Source organism: Mesoplodon bidens (genome assembly GCF_964165515.1).
Source record: "Mesoplodon bidens genome assembly, chromosome: 8".
Lineage (NCBI taxonomy): Eukaryota > Metazoa > Chordata > Mammalia > Artiodactyla > Ziphiidae > Mesoplodon > Mesoplodon bidens.
The window spans coordinates 105,052,314-105,073,245 of record NC_138165.1 but is presented as its reverse complement, the minus strand read 5'-3'; the positions used below and the strand labels follow the sequence as shown (position 1 = coordinate 105,073,245).

At 41.6% G+C, this 20,932-nt stretch overlaps 1 protein-coding gene across 3 annotated transcripts in view; it reads right to left on the bottom strand.

The window, feature by feature from the left end:
• Positions 1-2,438: 2,438 nt before the first annotated feature.
• The window catches only part of LOC308621985 (nuclear autoantigen Sp-100-like), an 88,171-nt gene continuing 69,677 nt past the window's right edge, over positions 2,439-20,932 (bottom strand). For 2 of the 3 annotated variants that reach the window (XM_081242961.1, XM_081242962.1), the window contains exons 12-16: positions 10,078-10,125; positions 8,455-8,559; positions 6,595-6,737; positions 3,741-3,779; positions 2,439-2,644 (exon numbers count right to left, since the gene is read on the bottom strand). In XM_081242961.1, the coding sequence (XP_081099087.1) occupies positions 2,468-2,644; positions 3,741-3,779; positions 6,595-6,737; positions 8,455-8,559; positions 10,078-10,125 (512 nt within the window). In that variant the 3' untranslated portion in view covers positions 2,439-2,467. The other variant, XM_081242963.1, reaches the window with a different exon arrangement.

Sequence of the window (20,932 nt, the reverse complement as noted above, 5' to 3'; positions counted from 1 at the left end):
CTATCCTTTCTACACCATGGGTGGAAGAAGGAATTCACATCCTTGTGTGACAATCTACGTACAAAACAATGCATAGACTTGGGGACTGGCCCACCCAGTGATGGGTAGCTGGGATTTTGGTGGGTGGTGAGGAAATGGGGAGGTGGCAGGGAGTGCCATTCCACCTCTTCCTTCTAGAAACAATCTTTATGCTTTGTTCCATGACACTCCATTCTCTTAGATGTTTTTCTAACACTTTGCTTCTTTTTTTCAGCTTCCTCACTTGGAATGTTGGAATTCTGTAGGGCTCTGTCCCATGTTCCCTGCTCATTTTACTCTCCTAGATGGCCACGACTACTCCCGTGACCACACCTACCACATTTGTCCCTAGGCTTTAAGATCTGTGTCTCTGGTCTCTTTTGGAGTCCCCGAGCATCCAAACTCTGCTTTCCATCATCTCCAATTAGATGTCTATCATCATGTCTAAAACCCATATTGCCCCCAAACCACAGTCCTTGACTTCCTGTCTTGAATCTGCTCCTCTTTTAGTGCCCCCCTCATCTCACTAAGCACTCCACCAGCCACCCAGGAGCCTGGAAGTGAACACGGATTCCTCCCTTTCCTCATCCCAGACATCCAACCCATCCCCAGTCCTGCTGATGTCATTTTTAAGTATCTCATCTCATTCTTAGTGCTTCTGTGAGGTCCATTGCTTACAAGAATGCAGAGCCCCTACTTATAACACAAGATTATGAGCCAAAGCAAAATGTCCTGCTATTTCCAAATCATAACAGTCAGAATATCATCCCTGAGCCCAGTGAGCTGAGGTGAATTGGAACACACCTCAATTTGTAAATTCTTTTCATCTCTAAATTCAATATAAGAAGAAGAGACACAAACTTCACACATGGGAGGAAATTCTAGGCTGTAAGCTGTATCTTGTCCATGTGCTCCCTTTCAGTAGGAGAGCTTGAGGAATGGCCTGTTAGGGACATCCTTGGGGACATCCCCACACAGGCTTGAGTGGCCCTGGCATGGGGCCATGTAACCGCTTTTCCTTTTTCTCATCCTAATGGATGCTGACCACTATTTTTAGGCTACTGGCTCAGAGTTTCTTAGGCCATTTGGTGCTGAGAGGACACAAATGGCAGAAGCCAAGGGGCTGGGAAAGGAAGAGATGCTCTGGAGAGACCCTCTGAGAACAGAGGTGGTCACACCTTAACAGCTGTAAGCCCAGAGGGAACGGAGAGAGGGCGCCTGTGATAAAGGGTGGGAGATGGCCAACTCAATTGATTAACCCAGACTGAATTACCCTTGACTCCCTAGGACTGGGCAGAAACATTTGGTCTTAATGAACAAAGCAAATAGCATCTCTTTCTTCAGAAAACCCAGTGGATGCAGAGCTTAGTTACTGAGTCTTTAGCATAAAGTCAGTTGAGCTGGTAGCCCCAGAAACCAGCTGTGTGAAGACCTCGACTTCCTGGTTTGACTGAGATGACCAAGGTCACTGCTGTCGGAGGTCAGGAAAATGGAAGTTTTTCTATTTCCTTTTTTCACCTCACATGTTCTCTCTCACACCCAGTCTTGGAGAGGAAGACATCAACTATCTGTCTGCCTTCCCTGAAATCCACATAGCATAGAAACCACTGGTCCATGAATTTCACATGTTACGTTGAAGGAGAGAGAATTTGACTTCATAGATGGAACTGCAGTCTGCAAAGCTCCTCTGTTGGGGTCAAAGAGCCTCTACACAAAGGAAAGAACTTTCCAGGTCAGCAGCCTCTCCCACAGGGCACATCTGCTTCCCAATCACTCTATTCTCTAAAGGATCATCTCTATAAAGGAAATAAAATTTCCCTTGAAAAAAGACTTAGCAGAAGTGTGTGTGTGCATGTGAAGGAGAGGTTTTGTTTTTTTTGCTTTACCAGGTGACATATGGCTATATATCCATTCCAAAGGGGGATTCTACATTAGGTCTATAATAGGTTAGCTAGAGTGACCATGAGATGTTTCCATTTTGCTCAATTCTTATTTCATTAAAGCTAGAACCCAGAAAAACCAATGAAAATAAAATCAGTGTTGCAAAAGCAATAGTCATTAAATGTAGTTTTTTGTGCCTTTTAAAATCATGCTTTTCCAGCTCCAGCTTCACCTTTTATGTCTAACATTAAGACAGTATGCCCTCTGTAATGGCCTATATGGGAAAAGAATCTAAAAAAAGAGTGGATATATGCATGTGTGTAACAGATTCACTTTGCTGTACACCTGAAACTAGCACAACATTGTAAATCAACTATACTCCAAAAAAAAAAAAAGACAGTACAGTAAAAGTTCCATTCCGAGAGTGCCTTTGTAAGTCCACCAAAGTTAGCCTAGGTACCCAACTAACACAATCGGCTATACAGTACTGTACTGTAATAGGTTTATAATACTTTTCACACAAATAAAACACAAACACAAAAAGCAAAGAAAGCATGCATTTATTTATTTATTTTGCGGTATGCGGGCCTCTCACTGTTGTGGCCTCTCCCGTTGCGGAGCACAGGCTCCGGACGCGCAGGCTCCGCGGCCATGGCTCACGGGCCCAGCCGCTCCGCGGCATGTGGGATCTTCCCGGACCGGGGCGCGAACCCATCCTCTGCATCGGCAGGCGGACTCTCAACCACTGCGCCACAAGGGAAGCCCAAGAAAACATTTTTAAGCTTATGGTACAGTACCTTGAAAAGTACACTAGTGCAGTACAACATCTGGCATCCAGGGGCTGGCATCGAGTGAACAGGCAAGAAGAGTTACTGACTGGAGGAGGGAGAGGAGATGGGAGATGGTAGAGCTGAAGGGTCGTCAGCAATAGGAGACGGAGGGCAAGCTGCAATTTCACTCATTGATAGCACCTGACATTGATAGCACCGGTTCTGATTCCTTGCTGGATTCAATTCTATCTACCCTCTTGAGAAAACGATCCAGTGATGTCTGTGTCGTAGCTCTTTTTTTCTCATCATAGATGACACGGTAGCACTGGATTACATTCTGAACGGCTGCTGCAACCTTCACGTACGGTTCTACATTCGGGTCCTGCACCTCAAAAACTAACAGTGCCTCCTCAAATAAAGAAAACCCCCTTGCCATTTCCTACGTCGTGAATCTCTTCGGTTCTTCAGTTACTTCTTCTTCCTCTTGTCTCTCTCTGTCCTTTCTGTGGGCCTCCATTCCTGGCTTTTCTTAGCAGTACCAACTACATCACCGCTGCTTTTACACTTGCTTTCGGACATCCTGAGCTTGAAATAAGACATTGTACTACTGTACTCTATACAGTACTGTACAGTAAAGTACACAAAAGCACAACCACTTGTAGAGGATGCACGCACGTTACAATGTACACCAGACATGGGAACTAACTTACGAGATTGAACATGCGAACGCACGTTTGCATTTTTGAAAGCTCGCAACTTGAAGGTTCATGTGTTGGGGACTTACTGTATGCCATTCACATATTTTTCTAAAACAAATGTACAAGGTCAGTTCTGCCACATTATCTATTTTTAAGGATTACCCCTGCACCTGTATCTCAAATATCTTAATGCTCAAAGAAGTCCTGGCCTCACACACTGAAATGTTTGGAAGTAGCAAGTGTAAAAGCACCATATTATAAAATCAAGTTTCAACATAACTGATTAATTTAGAAACTATGAAATAAGGCCAGAGAGATGGAAAGTCAACAATGTGGTAGATGAGACATGGCCAGAAGGTCATGTGATAATTACCTTTTTTATTTTTCTTGATGGGTTTGGTAGAAATTCTCTCTGAAAGAAAAAGGAGATTCATGCTGTGATGGGTCCTTGTTTCTACTTTGTGAGATCAGTAATTCCACTACCTTCCACTCATGTCCCATTATCAATACAAACTCAAGGGGTCTTCATGGAAAATAACCCCCCTCTCCAAGTCTGTAACATGGTGCTCTCTGTTATCCAGACTCAGCTTTAAAGTCAGCTTTAAAAACTGCATCCTCTCTCTTGCTCTCCTTATAAAGTTTTGACAGATTTTCCTTTACAACCACTTCTACACCCACCACTTCCTTTCCATTCTCCCAGTACCCCTCTAGCTTTTATCTTTATACCTTGCATACTATAGCTCCATTGGCACACACCTGGTGAGTGATTGACAGCTGGCAGGCCCCATCAGTGGCCTTGGACACATAAAGGTATCCAGGCCTTTGGGGAGACAAGTGGGAAAACCTGGCATATAGTGGCGTAAGGATGATAAAGTGTAAACTGTGCTCTCATGGAGTATTTTGGGATCCAGAGATGGGTGAGTATAGTAGGCTAAATAATGCTCCTCGCCCCGACCCATGAATTTGTTCTAATCCCCAGACCCATGAATGTGTCAACTTACATGGTAAAAGGAACTTTACTAATGTAATTAAATGAAGGAGCTTGAAATGGAAGATGACTCTGATTATCTGGGGAGGGCCAATGTAATCGCAAGGGTCCATACAAGAGGAGGTAGGAGGGTCAGAGTGAGTAGTAGGAGATGTGTTGACAGAAGAGGTTGGAGTCATGTGAGGAAGGGGCCATGAGCCAGGAAATGGAGGCTGCTTCCAGAAGCTGAAAAAAGGGAGGAACACATTCTCCATGGAAGGATCCAGAAGGAACCACCCCTGCCGACACCTTGACTTGAGTCCAGTGAAACTGATTTCATACTTCTGGTCTCTAGAACTGTAAGATAATAGATTTACATTGTTTCAAGGCACTAAGTTTGTGGGAATTTGTTATAGCAGCAATAGGAAACAAATTCAGTGAATTTTAAAGGACTTCAGCAGAGAGTGTGCTGTTTGAGCTGGGCCTTGCAGGTTGAGTGGGGTGGATCAGGCAGAAAGGTGGTGAAGGTCATTTGAGGTCTCCATGGGTTAAAGCACTCTACCCTCTAATCCATCTTGCATTCCTTGATCAGATTCATACCTCTAAAACACTCTTTCAACTTCGTCAGTCCCTAACCCAAACCTCCCACAATTCCTCCATGATTAAATGAAGGGTTCAGCCTCCTTTCTGGGGCCGCAGGACCTCCACAATCAACCCAGCTCATGTATTGAGTCTTATAACCCACAACTTCTTGACACTCATGGGGAGGATTTTCATGCCATCCATTCTATGTAGAATTCCTCATTATGACATTTTTGCTTGTCAGAACTATTCTTCTTTTAAGACCCAGCTCAGTGGAAACTGTTCCATGAAACTGTCCTCAACCTCAAAGACAGAAGTGAACTTCCCTCCCCTAAGCTTCTGCATCTCTTCCTGCCAGAGAATCTCATTATGGCATCTATGAGCTGTGCAATCCTGTGTTTATAAACGTGCAGCCTTCCTCCTGGTTAGGGGCTGGGGGCCACACCTTACAGTCCCTGTGGCTTTAGATGTATTCAATAAATATTTGCTCACCATTAGAGTGGCACAAGGAAGGACCATCTGGGGCATGTGACAGAGAGTCAGAAGGCATGGGTTCATCTGTGACAGAGACCTGGCCCGTTTTGTCCACATCAGGGGGCCGAGATGAGGACCAAAGAGATTTTTTTTTTTTTTTTTTTTGCGGTACGTGGGCCTCTCACTGTTGTGGCTTCTCCCGTTGCGGAGCACAGGCTCCAGACGTGCAAGCTCAGAGGCCATAGCTCACGGGCCCAGCCGCTCCGCGGCATGTGGGATCTTCCCAGACCGGGGCACAAACCCGTGTCCCCCGCATCGGCAGGCGGACTCTCAACCACTGCGCCACCAGGGAAGCCCCAAAGAGATATTTTTAAATTCATCTAAAAATATTATTTTTCAAGAATGAATTTCAGATGGCTATCCAGAAAACACTCATTATGATGTATTATTTTCAGATACATAGTTCTATTATTGTTACTTTCAACATTGGCCCCCTCCAAAAGTCTAAGACCCTCCCCTGCCAAATTTAGTTTACTTTCCTGTGACCAAATTACACAGTGGCAATTATTAGTGGCAGTGCCAAGGCCACAATTTACTGTCCTACCTTCAACAATGTAAGGGTTTGAATACTATTCAGCCATAAAAAAGAACAAAATTTTGTCATTTGCAGCAACATGGATGGACTTGGAGGGCATTACATTAAGTGAAATATGTCAGATGGAGAAAGACAAATATTGTATGATATCACTTATATGTGGAATCTAAAAAATATAACAAACTAGTGAATATAACATAAAAGAAGCTGACTCATAGAGAACAAACTAGTGGTTATCAGTGGGGAGGGGGGGAGAGGCAACATAGAGGTGGGGGAGTGGGAGGTATAAACTACTGGGTGTAGGATAGGCTCAAGGATGTACTGTACAACATACAGCCAATATTTTGTAACAACTGTAAGTGGAAAGTAGCCTTTAAAAACTGTATAAAAATTAAAAAAAATTTTAAAGTGTAAGAGTTTATGCACTTAGAGGATTAAGCTGTAATGTAAGCCAGCAAATATAACACCCACATGGAATGTTAGTGATAATATACGCATTGTGACCCAGGCAAGGAGTGTCATGATGGTTTTCTGGAAATTCTGCTAAAGCTTGAAGTTGATGACTTGTGGCACTAAATCCCTGATTGCAGCACTTTGTCACTAGAATACCTGAATCAAGGTTTTCAGGGGCCATCCATTGCAGCGCACACTCAGCTTCCAGTTCTTGGATGCTTCATGGTTTCCTTCTATTTCAAATTCCCTGAGGGTGAACCACTTTCCATATGCATTCTGTATGCACTTCTCCGAGGTGCCTGTGAGACCAAGACAAGCTGAGCTTCCTTTGTGGCCAGGGTGTGCCCCCAACTGTGAAAACCCCAGAACTTGACCTCCCGCCACGTGAATCTGGGCTACTCGTTTTGGGTTCATAATCTGCAGCAGGATAGCTGAGTCCCCTCTCTGGGGCTCCACAGCAGTCCGAAAGGCGAGGGCAGGAGCAGACTTCCTGCCCTGTGTGCATACTCTGACCCTCATGCAATGAGAAGGACAGTAATTATTACCAACATTTACTTTAAAAAATTATTTCACTATATTCAAAAGAGAAAAAAATGGATGACTCTAAAGAATAGGCAAGATTCTTTCCCTTCCCTTCTCTGAGACCCAGGATAGAGCCAGGCTGAGTTTCTGAGGCAGCAGATGAGGTCACACATGGGGCAGTGTGACAACTGTCACCACAGCCATGTCTGCCTTGTCCTGTACAAAAGTTGATCAGCCAGTGAATGGCAATCAATTATTGCTCATATTTTGGACTCATAGCTATTTTATGTTAAAAGCAATTGTAGAAATGTTATCAAGTGGGAAAAGTTAAATTATATATATGCTATATAATCATTGGGAAAACATTTATACTTCTTGGTACCTAAAGAACCATATTTTGAGAGGAGGGAATCAGTTATGGTAGATGAACATTTGTACTGTGCTTTAACAGTTGTAATTTGCAAACTTTTCTATCTGTTATCTTGTTTTGTTCTCATAATAATATGGTGAGGAAAGTTTTATTATTATTTCCATTTTGTAGAGGACAGTTCAGGATGAGAGAGACTTAGTAACTTGGCCCATACAAAATAGACACTCTTGGTACAGCTGAAACTCGAATCCCAGTATTCTGAGTCTAAATCTTGTGCTTCTCCCAGTTAGCACAAGGCAATACAGATGTTATAGGGAATGTGGCTGTGAAGGTTGCTGTTGGATTTCTCAAATGTGTACATCTTCCATCCTGTTATTGAAGCACTTGCCCCTGTATTGGGTGCTGGATGGGCACCTGTGGACCTTTTCCATGGGGGAAAGTGGAGATGGCCTGGTAGGCTAATGTTTATTAATTTTAAAAGAGTGGGAATGCCATCTTTCCTCCAGCCTATCTGGGATGCTGTGTGGAAAAGAGCTAACAGAACAGAACTGAGGCTGCTTTCTTTAGAAAGTCTGCTTGCAAGGTTAGCACTTGGCTGGTATCTGGGAACTTGGATTTGGGGAGGGGTCTCACCACTCCCAGAACTTAAGAGTAGCTCACTGTGCCTTAGCTGTTTATACAAACAGCATGGTTTATGTGAACACCTGCCTTCTCTCTGGGACTTTGGAATTTTGGCATGTGCTGGGCAGAGGGTACTTATGTAACTAACCCCTGATAAAAACCCTGGACTCTCAGGCTCAGGGCAGCTTCCCTGGCAGACAACATTTCACATGTGTTGTTACAATTCATTGCTGGTGAATTAAGTGTGTCCTGGTGACCCGACTGAGAGAAGACTCTTGGAAACGGACACCTGTACCATGTGCCTTTTCCCTTTGCTGATTTTGCTTTGTATCCTTTCAATTTAATAAATCACAGCCATGAGTTCAACTATATGCTGAGTCCTTTCAGTCCTCCTAGTGAGTCACCAAACCTAGAGACCCCCAGTACAGGTGTCTACCCCCTGTATAATATATTATTCACATGGGAGTTTTCCAGTTGAAAGTGTAGAAGACCACGAAGCCCACCTTTTTTCATTTTCTCCTTGTATAAAATCCCCTTCGCCTCACCACAAGTCACAGGAAGTTCAGGAAGCTGAAAATCCATATTTGTTTCCTCGGGAATTCTTGGACCTGCAAGGAAGCATTGGTTTCTTCATTCCATCTTGCTCTAAAACTGTGTACCGTCTCTCCTCACCCATCTTGAGATCCTTCTTTATAACTTAAAATGTAATGGAAGGATTTCCCCCATGAATTAGGTACATTTCTAGGCGAGTTAGGTACATAAAGATAACGTCACCCTCTACCTACCACCATCCTCTAAAATCCTACATACAAACCTCTTGTGGAAGAATCTGATTCCCAAGCTTGCTGGTCCCAACTACCTATTGCATGATAATTTTCCTCCTGCTGATTTGAAGGAAGATTTATAGTCATATTATTTATTTTTATTTTTTTTCTTTTTGGCGGTATGCGGGCCTCTCACTGTTGTGGCCTCTCCCGTTGCGGAGCACAGGCTCCGGATGCGCAGGCCCAGCGGCCATGGCTCACGGGCCCAGCCGCTCCGCGGCATATGGGATCCTCCCAGACCGGGGCACGAACCCGTATCCCCTGCATCGGCAGGCGGACTCTCAACCACTGCGCCACCAGGGAGGCCCCTATAGTCATATTATTGCTTTGACGTTTACCTCTTTGAAGTTATGCAGATGGAGAAAAAAACCTCAACTTTTAGTTTTTTCTCCCCATTTGAGGGCTCACCTGGGGAAAAAAGGAGGATTGCAAGGGGACCCCCAGCAGGGGCAGTGTCTGTCTTCCCACCTTGCTCTCTGTTTCACTTCTCTTTCATGTCAGCTTTCTCTGTGGCTAGAAAGTAATTTGCTCTAGAAGAAACTGCAAATTGCTCAGGGAGAGGGTTTCTGTACATCCTTGGGTGAGGGTGCTGGCATCTAATTCCTCTGAAGCAGGTGTTGAAAGTCTTAGAAAGAATGTCAGTAGCAGGAGCACCTTCTCTTGCCCTTCTGGGCAACAATGAGGAGGATCCTTTAACGACAGGTCTGGGGGCTTCTCTCTGGATGGGGAGGGTAGGCTGTCAACAGTCCTTCCAGAGTCAGTTCTATTAGAGCTGGGGTGGGTGTAGGGGGCCATTCAGTCTCATTCACCTGCCAGCCACCAATTTACAGAGGAGGAAATTGAAGCAAGAAAGAACAGTTGACAAGCCAAAGTTACACAGTCAAAGGAATTTTAGGAATTAGGACATAGGTCTTGTGTTACCACCCAGAGTCCCCCTTGGTGGGGAGCCTATGGCTCTCTATGTGGGCAAGAGAAGGGTGAGAGAAATATCATGTGAGTCATACCTTTTATATATTTTTCTTTGTATTTCCCTCCTCAAAAGTTATCAGTGCAGTGGGAGGAGCCCTGCACAGGGCCAAGGGGGCCTGGGGGTCTCTCACAGGTTGACTGACTAATCAATGGAGTGGGTGCTACCACCATCCTGTCATGTGGTCGAAATTGACCAAGACCAAGGACTATCCTAACGTTTGCTATCGGCTCTGTAAGCCAATTAAGAAAATTTATTGATCACTAAAAATATGGATTATAAAATAAAAATTTAGATGTTTAATTATTAAAACTGTATTAATCACTTATTTTTACCTCTTTCTCTGCCTCTTTTCAAAGGCCCAGTGTTGACTGTTTTTCTCCCTGAGGAAGTAGAAAAATAACATAAATGTCTCTTTTTATAACATTGCATTGCAAATAGTAGTGTTTTGCAAAAATACCATTCAAATGTCACTTTTTAGGAGTTTACCTAGTACTTCAAGAAAAATATCAAACGCTTAGATCAGGAGTTAGGAACTTTTTCTGTAAAGGGCCAAATAGTAAATATTTAAGGTATTGTGGACCGCAATCTCCTTTGTGACTACTCAACTCTACTGTTTTATTGTAAAAGCATCCATAGACAATTCATAAATGGAAAGATGTGACTGTGGCTGCGTTCTGATAAAAATTTATTTACAAAACAATTCATGGGGCTTCCCTGGTGGCGCAGTGGTTGAGAATCCGCCTGCTGATGCAGGGGACACGGGTTCGTGCCCCGGTCCGGGAAGATCCCACATGCCGCGGAGCGGCTGGGCCCGTGAGCCATGGCCTCTGAGCCTGCATGTCCGGAGCCTATGCTCCGCAACGGGAGAGGCCACAACAGTGAGAGGCCTTCGTACCGCAAAAAAAAAAAACCCAAAAAAACAATTAGTAGGTTGAATTTGCCCTGTGGGCCACAGTTTGCGGAACCCTGGTCTAGACTTAGTTACAAAGATGATGTTTAACTGAGATATATCCTATATTTCTTTTACCCCAAGTCATTCCAAATAAAACTGAAACCGTGTTTTATGTGTTTCCCAAGCAACAGAGCAGCAAGGTGAGAAGAGTAATGAAGTTGTACATCTTTTGAGTCCTTGTTGTGTGCCAGGAACTATCCTTAGACCTTGCCTCTATTAATTTACTTTATCCTTAGAGCAAATTTAGTCAAATTAGGGACTTAGTCAAATAGGGACTAATACTATCCTTATCTTACAGATGAGGAAATTGATATGCACAGATATAAATGCAAATTAACTAAAAGCATTGAAGATTTACTTTGATAAAGAGGCAGAGATAAAAGGCAGTAATATTAGGTCTCAAGGGGGACTTCATGTTCAACTCTATAGGTCAGATAGCTGCTGCAAACCTAAACTTGAAAGATTTTTGTATCAAAAATGGTCGCAAAAATGAGCAAGGACTTAAAAAGTAGCCCAATGGCTCAATGAAGGGGAGATTATAAAATTGATGCCCAAGTTCCAAAAGTTGTAGGGTTAGAGATGGCACAAAAGGTCAACTTAAGAGATGTTTCAGAAAAATGTAGTATCTGATTTAATTGTTGAGTTTGTCCAAAAAGATTAATCATGTCCCTGTTCATGTTCAGGTCTGCCATCATTCAAGTGTGTCTGAATGTTGAAGTCAGGGATGCTTTCTTGCTAAAGGTCTGTGCCCATCATTCTGTTCCCATGGCTGGAATCCTGGGGTGTTAATTTGGGTAATGCAGGTCCCAGGAGAAAATCCCCTCCAGAAAGTCAATCATGACTAATCTTTCCTTTAAGCAGATTATGACCAGATGAGGCTGGAAAGGAATATTTCCTTCAACCAAACACAAAAAGCCTTCAGGTTGATGATGTTATCTCATATTCTGGGACTTTGCCATAACAATTACTCAAGTTAAAAAAAAAATCTCACCAAAATAAAAATGGCCCCATGAGACATTTATGAATGATTTTCATCCCGAGAGAAATCACACCCCAAGATCAACATGTTCTACCTTACAAAATGTTACCCTTAGGAAGTGTATCAAGGTATTAGGGAGGTACACTGAGGAGAGATGACTAAACCTGTATAAGAGAATCATAAGCATGGCTATGACCTTGAAGACTTAAGAGGAACAAGTGAATGGGAAAAAATGTAGACCTGAAAGTAGATGAAGCTTTCTTTAAAAATTGCTCTAGATGGATTGGTTTCAAAGAACATTACACTACCAAATATGGTAGTTAGTAGTTGCCAGGTATAAAAGGTTATCCAGACAGGTGTGGGTCTTGGTGAAACAGTCCTCTCCTGTCACTAATGATGCTGAAGTGGGAAAAGGTCAGTTCTGATTCTCTCTCTCTCTTTTCCTGCAAGAATCAAGGCCCACTATCCCACAAGAAGACACTTGTGTTCTCTTGGCTTTCTCCTTGCTCTCCTTTCCCATGCGGTGATGAAATTGAAACCCCAGCTCTAATTATAACTTGAGTCTGTCCAACAGTAGCCTTTATTGGCAAACGTGCATTCTCTTGCTCTCAGTTTCTCTCTGTTTAAATATTTCTGGGACTAGTTGGTGAGTTAGACTTCTATTTCATCAAAGCCTGTTGAGGACAAACAACTTCATGGCAAACAAACAGAAACTCGTTGTACTCCAGCTCAGTTCTCAGAAATTTGGTCTGGAGACCAGATCATATGAACAAAGTGCTGCTAAACTTTACAGGGGTTATTTGTGTGTTAGTGAGCTCCAGCACTTTATTATCTTAGATCCAGAAAGTAAAATGCCTGGACAAAGTAGGATTTAATTATTCTTGGGTCTACCATCTCAATAAACAACTACTAATGCTATACTAAAACCCTACATTAACTCTTACAAATAATAGTGTGGTCAGAAAACTTAAAAGTCATTTAAAAATAATTTTCTTAACAGTTGGAACTAATCTTTATGGGCAAAAAAGTATATCAGGATGTTTAGGTCATCTTTTGGTTGCCTCAGAGTATCAGAGAGTCCGCAGTGTGTAAGAACAATAGAATAGGAGCCCAGTATGCCCAGATCCTAAAGCAAGTGCTAGTCTAGCCCTGTTGCACAGACCATGGTAAGGGATAGTGAGGATGGTTCTGCCGGAACAGGCCTTCCGCACCTCCAGGTCTTGTGAAAGAGGCTACATTTCTTTCAAGAGAATCGTCAGACACCTCCCCTCAAGCCAAGACAAAATACCTTAAAGGATCCACACAGGAGATGGACCTCAGTCCTTGGGACATCAGGGAAGGAGAGATTATCAGACTCATTCTTACCAATATAAAGGTGAACATCATGGCTAGAGTGTTCTGTGGTGGGAGAAGGGCTGAGCCAGGAGCCAGCAAGGGAATCAATGAAGAAGCATGATTCCCTTGGCCTGGTGGGGGGCCCTGTGGATGGGAGTTGAACTGGGTATTTTTGAGAGATACTCTTCCCAAAAGAACCACATAGGGCAACGAGGTAGCTGCTGCAAGGGTGCTAACCTTCCAGAAGGACCATCCAATGCCTTCATTCCCAAGCAAGATGGCCACCACTCACTACTGAGAGGTGATAAAATATATTGCTTCTGCTGTTCTAGTGGGAAACTTCTAGCCAAATTTGTTTTTCCAGACAAAGAGTTTTAGATTGTAATTTATCTGTAATTTGACAAATTTGTAGGTATGATTCAGGGACTAGCTGAGCCGTGAGCAGGATCACAATGGGGCAGCCTAGCAGGAGATGGGGTCTGTCTTATTTGTTTGCCTCGCTTCTCCTTCACAGCAGCTTTCTCCTGGCTGGAAGGGAAGCTCAGGGGAGTTCTACTGCCTTCTGAAAATTGCTCAGGGCGGAAGGAGGGTCTACCTCTACATGAGAGGGTGTGGTGGTGGGGGGCGGGGAACTCAGAGTCTGACTCCACAGAAAGGAGTCTTAAGATGAACTTGAGAATGATTAGCTGCTGTTCCTGCCCTTCCAGCCAGCGATGTTAGAAATGCATTAAAGCTCTGGGGAATCCATTAAAGACACTCCTTGGGCTCCCTGTTCTTGATGCTGATGAGAGAGCTGTCCACGGTCCTTACCGAGTCCAGTTGTAGATCTACAGAATGTGAAGCTGTATATGAAGCTGGGATGGGCCTTGGTGGGTAGTCAGTCTCTTTGTTATCATTTCACTTTGCAGAGGAGTAAACTGAGGCAGAAGAGGCAAAGTGACAGACCCAAGTCCACAGGACTACCTCAGGGTGGTGGGACATGAGGCAGGACATTTTTGTCACTTGTGAGTTACACAGTGTTTTATGGCTACAACTATTTCCAGCCTCAAAAGTTACCAGTTCATCAGAGGCAGCACTTCAGTGGCCCTTGGGTCATGGGTTTTGGTTGCAGATTCATCACCATGTTGTTTGAGATATCATATTTCTCTCCCTGTCATGTTTTAGAAGTTGACTAAATCTGATATATTTCTCAATGGTTAGTAGCTACAGAAAGTAATTAGAGAAACAGGTCTATTAACAAAAGCATAGAATAAAGCATGAGAATTTAGATGTTTAGTTAGTAAAGTTTATTTATGTATTTATTTCTTCTTGGTTTGCCTCTTTTCTTTGGGGTTCTGTTACTCAGAATTTCAATTCTATGTCTACCCGTCTTTCTGAGAAAATAGAAAAATATAAAACAGATGCTGCTGAAAAGTTGCATGGTATATAATCGTGCTTTTCAAAAATTACATTTTACTTTAAATTTTCAAAAGCTTACTGCATAAAGAAAAAATATATAACCCATAGCTTTGCACGTACTAAGCCTTTGATGGTTAACCTGGGTTCATCCTAGATTTCATTTTATTTGCCCTCACATTAATAAAAATTCATTTACATCCACATTAATAAAAAAGAATTTAAGACAGAGTTTTATTCCTTATATCTCAAGGAACACTGTGAGAATAATAATAATGAGAGCTAACAGTTGTTAAGTGCTTATTATATGCTAGACGTGAACATAAGACCCTTACTTCTACTACTTTATTTTAGGGATTTTTATTATCCCCATTACCAATGAAGAAACTGAAGCATCCTGAAATTTAAAAATTAAGTGAAGCAATGCAGATTTCCTTTGGTTGAGAGGCAGAATCAATGGCAGTAACGCAAGACTTTGGATTGTCTAGGGAGATGTGATGGTGAGCTACACAGATAAAACAAAGGACATCATCTTAGCCCTAAATGAAGGCTTTTAGGCTGAAAATATCATGAAGGTGACCAAAGACCTTGTTCACATGGGTTTGGACAAAAAAATAGGATTTAAAGAACTAACCAAGAAAATATTGCCCAAGGGGAATTTGTAGAAATAGAACTTCAAGTCCTAGAAAACCTTAGGGTTAGAGATATCAAAAAAGGGTTGATTGAAACCCTATGTCAGGTTAATATGCTGTCAGATTTAGGAGGTGTGGGTGGAAAGATGGTGGGGTTTGCGCAGGTGAATCTCCTGAGTGCCATGTTCAAACGTGTTGATCTCCAAAGCAGGGCCATAAATGTGCACACATTTCCTTTCCCCTTTCCTTTCCTCTCTTCTCCTCTTCTTTTTCTTTCTTTCCTTCCTTCCTCCCCCTTTTCTCCCTTTCTTCCTTTCTTCTTTCTCTCTTTCTTTCTTTCTTCCTTTCTTTCTTTTCTTTCCTTTTCTTTTCTTTTTTTTTGCGGTACGTGGGCCTCTCACTGTTGTGGCCTCTCCGGTTGAGGAGCACAGGCTCTGGATGCACAGGCTCAGTGGCCATGGCTCACGGGCCCAGCCGCTCCACGGCACATGGGATCTTCCCGGACCGGGGCACGAACCCGTGTCCCCTGCATCGGCAGGTGGACTCTCAACACTGCGCCACCAGGGAAGCCCACTTTCTTTCTTTCTTTCTTTCTTTCTTTCCTTTCTTTCTTCCTTCCTTCCTTCCTTCCTTCCTTCTTTTCTTTTCTTTCTTTCTCTCTCTCTCTTTCTTTCTTTCTTTCTCTTTCTTTCAATGCCTGGACTACAATTTGGGCCTGTTCAACCATAGACATCTTAGACAAACAAAAAATATTTTCTTTCCCTCTCTATCTTTCTCTGGCACTGTTTGATTCACCTTTCATCAAACCTGTTGAGGCCAAATAAATTAAAGATACAAAAGTAGTCTAGTTCAGCTTACCAGAGTTCTCCTTACTAGGAGATTTGGGGTTTAAGACCTGCTAATTATTTTCCTTTGTGAATTTTCTTACTCAAGTACTCCACAGGAAGTAGAGTGGCTGTTCTTGGGTTTCCTATCCAACTACTATTTATTGACACCAGAGGCTTACTATAGAAGTTAAGTGTTCCCCTCCCCTCAAGGCAAGTGAGAAGGCTTCAGTCTCAAGGTGATTAATCTGTGTCTCTAAGAGCTTGAGGGAGGCAGAGATGTTTAAAGACTCAAGCCTGGAAAGTCTAGAGAGGGTGACTGCATTGGGAGCCAACCCCACATCCACTGGTCATAGGACCATGAAGAGGCATGGTTCTCATGAGCCTCCCTGGGGAAGGGAGGGGCTCAGTTAGTTCTTGAGAGATACTGTATCCAGGAGGATCATTTGGATGAAAGAGGTGACCCCAGGAGGGGTGTGGACCTCCTAGAAGCTGGGAGACTAAGAAGGAAGTGGTAAGCCATCAGTTAGATTTCCTGCATCAGGGGAACTTCAGTTGAGTAAGTCTCCCTAAAGAGAGTGAATATCTGAAGAACCCACAAATACGGCTCATGCATCTGCCATTTCTGGGAGACATGAAGGATCTATTGTAAGAGGGCCATTCCTGCTCCTTACCACTTCCTTCTTTCCTTCCTCCTCAATTTGAATTAGCTAAAAGCAACACATACTGAATGCTGTTAGAGAGCAGGTGTGGATGAAAGAAGAGGCTGGCCTTATCCAACTTGCTCACTACAAATTTTACAGTTTTAATATTATATCAGCTCAGTCTTTTAAATACTGAATGAGAATATCACTGCTGCTGAAAAGGATTAGCACAACTCTGGGACTTACCTAAGAGTTTATCCTGGGGCACGGAAAGAACTACTTGAGAGAACAGGTTTGACAAGGAAGTAAGTAGGAGAAAGAACAAACTGTGCTTAGACTACCCATGCCAACTATTATAATAAATCAAGTATGGCAGTGAGATTTCACAAAAACTCAGAGAACAAAAGTCCTAGACTTGGGTAAATATAACCTGGGAAATAAACAAGGTGATAAAGATAAGTATGGAGAAAAAAATGATAGAGATGCTAAAAATATAAGTATATATTTATTTATACTTATTTACATTTATATTCTAAAATATATTTAACATATAATAATATATTTAAATATATATATGGTGTTAGAAATAATCAGAAGAAATGGAAACAAAATATATCTGAATATGTTTCAACTCCAGAAGGAAAATCTTGCCACCTGTACAGTGCTGTATAAACCCAACAGCAGTATTTTATATGATGTGATGTAAAAGAATGAACAAAAGAAATAAAGTATACAAGAAAAACATTAGTAGAATGGGAGAGGGGTGGGAAAAAGAAGAGAGATGGAGAAGAGGAAGAAAACATAGAATGAGATAGAAATGAAAATTACAGAACTTAATTCAGAGAATGGAGGGTCACTTATCTCTACTGCACCAACACGGTGTGGTATGTGCTATTAGTTTGGTTTAAATAACTGTGTTTAGATCTGATGTGATACCAGGAGTCTGGCTTCTGCTTAATTGATTAAGTTCTCTCTTGTCTGTTTCTCCTCATTTGGTTGAGAGCTGTGTTCATCAGTTACAACAAACTTTTCTAACACTTTCTCTCTTATTTCTCACTCAGGGCTGGCTTGCCTCTGGCCACAGAGCTCTGTGTTGCATCCAAGTTCCAGCTCCTTTTATTGCCAAAGGGCCTCAGGTGACAACAAGGCTGGGTTTGAACCAATGGAGAGTCTGAATTTTCCTCTTTTTTTGAGGAAATCAGTGACTTTGGATGAAAACATGGAGAACAAATAAGCAGATTGCTATTTGTCACCCATAATCATCTTTTCTTTTCTTCCATAGGGATAGAGTTACAGCCAGACCCTTGGCTGCCTGTCTAGAGATTATATTTCTTAGCCTCACCTTGCAGCTAGCTCTGGCCATGTGACTAAGGGTTCTCCAATAGGATGTGAGCAGAAGACTCTGGGTCTTTCCTTTAAAAGAAATAAATGGGTGATATCCCTGTCAAGAAAAGGCAGTAAACAAATCATTTGAATTCTTGAAGAAGAAAACCAAAATAACGGAAGAAATAATTGAAGATAAGTTCAAGAAAGAGTTTTCTGAAATTATTTTAAAAAATGAATATACATATCATAAGTACATGTATTTTCACTCTGTAGCAGAGAAAATTGACTCCAGTCAACCCTGAAATATATTCCAGCAAACTTACCATACTTTAAATAATTGAATGGGCAGCCTGGGCAAAACAACCAAGTCATTTTCAAGGGAGAGGGATCTCGTTGACTATAGAATTTTCCATAGCAACATTTAATGCCACAGAAAAAAAGTACAAGAAGTACAAAATACTCCTAGAAGTAAAGAGTGAGCAAATTATTTTCAGGTATAAATAATAAAAACAAATATTTTGAATAGGGAAATTCTGGAAATACTGTTCCTATGAGTACTTGTTCCTTTGAGAAGACTACTAGAGGATTCACTTCAGCAAACCAAGACAGGACTGGAAAAGTTTTGGCAAAAGGATTAAAATAAAAATGGAGATGAGGGGACAGACCAGGGCATAAACGTATATGCCCGTAAATATAGAAATTATACAATATAAAAAAAATTGGGAGGAAGGGAGAAATATGGGTGGTAGGGCAAGGTCATAGCTTGTTCTACAGCTCGGAGTCAAAGGGTATTATTTGGATAAATAAAGGATAAATACAAAACATATTTAATAGCTAAGAGGTAAAAATAAAGGGCACATCATGGCCTAAATTGGGTGAGAAGGGAAAGAGAAATAGGACATACACTAATTTTATAAATCTCCTGGGTGGGAAATTAATGGGTTCTGCCTAAAGAGAGGACCAAAGGTATCATATAAAGGTAATTCTAAGAGTAATCACTATAACAAAAGTACAAACCTTTGTAAATATCAGAAGTATAAACTCCTAACCAATGGAAATATGGGAAATGAGCAGGGGCTCAACCATTCATTTCTTTTAAGGGGAAGACCCAAAAGAGGCTCACATTTTTTCTACTCAGATGCCATAGTCGCTTGGCAGGGCAGGGAAAGCTGGGAGGGTTAGTCTCAGCTAAGCAGTCATACGCCCAGCTGTAACCACTACCACAAAAATGCAAACCTTCCTAAGTATCACAAGTACATATCTGCACATAAATGCATTGAAGACAGAATGCAGAGTGTTGACATTTTTAATATCTAAGACACTAGAACAAGATGAATCAACAATATAAATTAATATGACAGGAACGAGTTCAAACACTTTGGTCCTAAAAATAAAAATAGATGGACTTAACTCACTTATTTAAATAAAATATTTTGAGATTAAATTACAAAGTAAACCTCAACTTTTAACCATATACAAAACACTCAAGTAAAAACATATTTTTAAATGTTGAAAATAAATATATAGACAAAGGTATATTCAGCATACACCAACAAAAAGAAACCAGGGAGTCATGATCTGAATTTCAAAGAAAGTGTGATTCAGGCCAAAAAGTTTTAAGCAAGTAGAAAATACAGGAAATACCATGAGAGGTAAAAACACTCTACTAGTAGACAATTTTATTGTTATGTCCCTCCGTCCACAGGTGATCAAGTGGACAAAATGAGGAGGCTATGAAAGACCCAAATAATATGTTTTAACAGGGTTGATATTACTGATACATATTCAACTCCATACCCAGAAAATAGAAATAGAGAATGTACATTTTCTCCCACCCTCTCTTAAGTAACTCTTGGGTCAAAGAGTAAATATAAATCCAAATTGCAGGCTATCTGGCAAACAACAATAATAAAATGTTGCCGATGAGAACAGATGTATTATTTAATTTAAAAAACTAATTCTAGAAAGAATGAAAATATGTATACATACAGCCAATTTTCATTATTCACAGATTCCATATTTGTGAAGTCACCCACTCCCTAAAGTTTATTTGCAACCCCCAAATCAGTACTCAGGGCCCTTTCATGGTCATTCATGGTCATTCATGGTGATGCGCAGAGCAGTGAAAAATCTGAGTTGCCGGCCGCAACTGTTCCCAGATGAGGGTGAACGAGGCAATGCTCTGTCGCCTTGTTTCAGCTTATTCTGTAAACAAGTGTCCTTTTGCCGACTATTTAGTTTCATGTTTTTCTCATTTTTGTGTTTTCTGTTGGTGATTTTGCTGCTTAAAATGGCCCCCAAGCCTAGTGCTGAAGTGCTGTCTAGTGTTCCTAAGACTGTGATGTGACTTATGGAGAAAATCTGTGTGTTAGACAAGCTCCGATCAGGCATGAGTTAGAGTGCTGTCGGCTGTGAGTTCAACATTGATGAATCACCATATACATTAAATTAGGTGTCTTTAAACAGAAACACTCATAAAACAAAGATATATATTTATTGGTTTACAAAAATGTGACCAGAGGCTCACAGGAACCAAACCCTGTATTTCTCCTGGGAGCAAAGGTACAAGATTAGCTAGATTTGTGTTTGGGGTGATTCATGAAACCCATATACCATGAAAAATGAGAACTGGCTGTATATGTATACACATGCACACACACAATTATTTTCAGAGTTCACCCACTTTTTTCATTGTTTTTTATTTCAGTTATCATACTTTTCAATCTCAGAATTTCTATTTGGTTCTTTTAAAAAATATATATATATATAGTTTTGAAACGTGATGAATGAATGTGGGGTGGGGGTTAGGAAAAAGGGAGGAATCAAATACATCTTCTATGCTTTTGGCTCAAGCAACTGAGTAGAATTAGTGCCATTTACTGAGATAAGGGTGAGTGGTGGTGGATGACAAGTTTGGGAGTGAAATAAAGGAATCTGTTTCATGTGTCAAATTTGAGACTCCAAGTGGAAGTTTGGAGTAAGAAGTTGAACTTATGACTTGGCAGTTCAATAAAGGCGTCAAAGGAGGTGAAGTATAATTGGCAGTCATTAACATATTGATGGAATTTATAGCTACCAGACTGGATGTAATCCCTAGGGA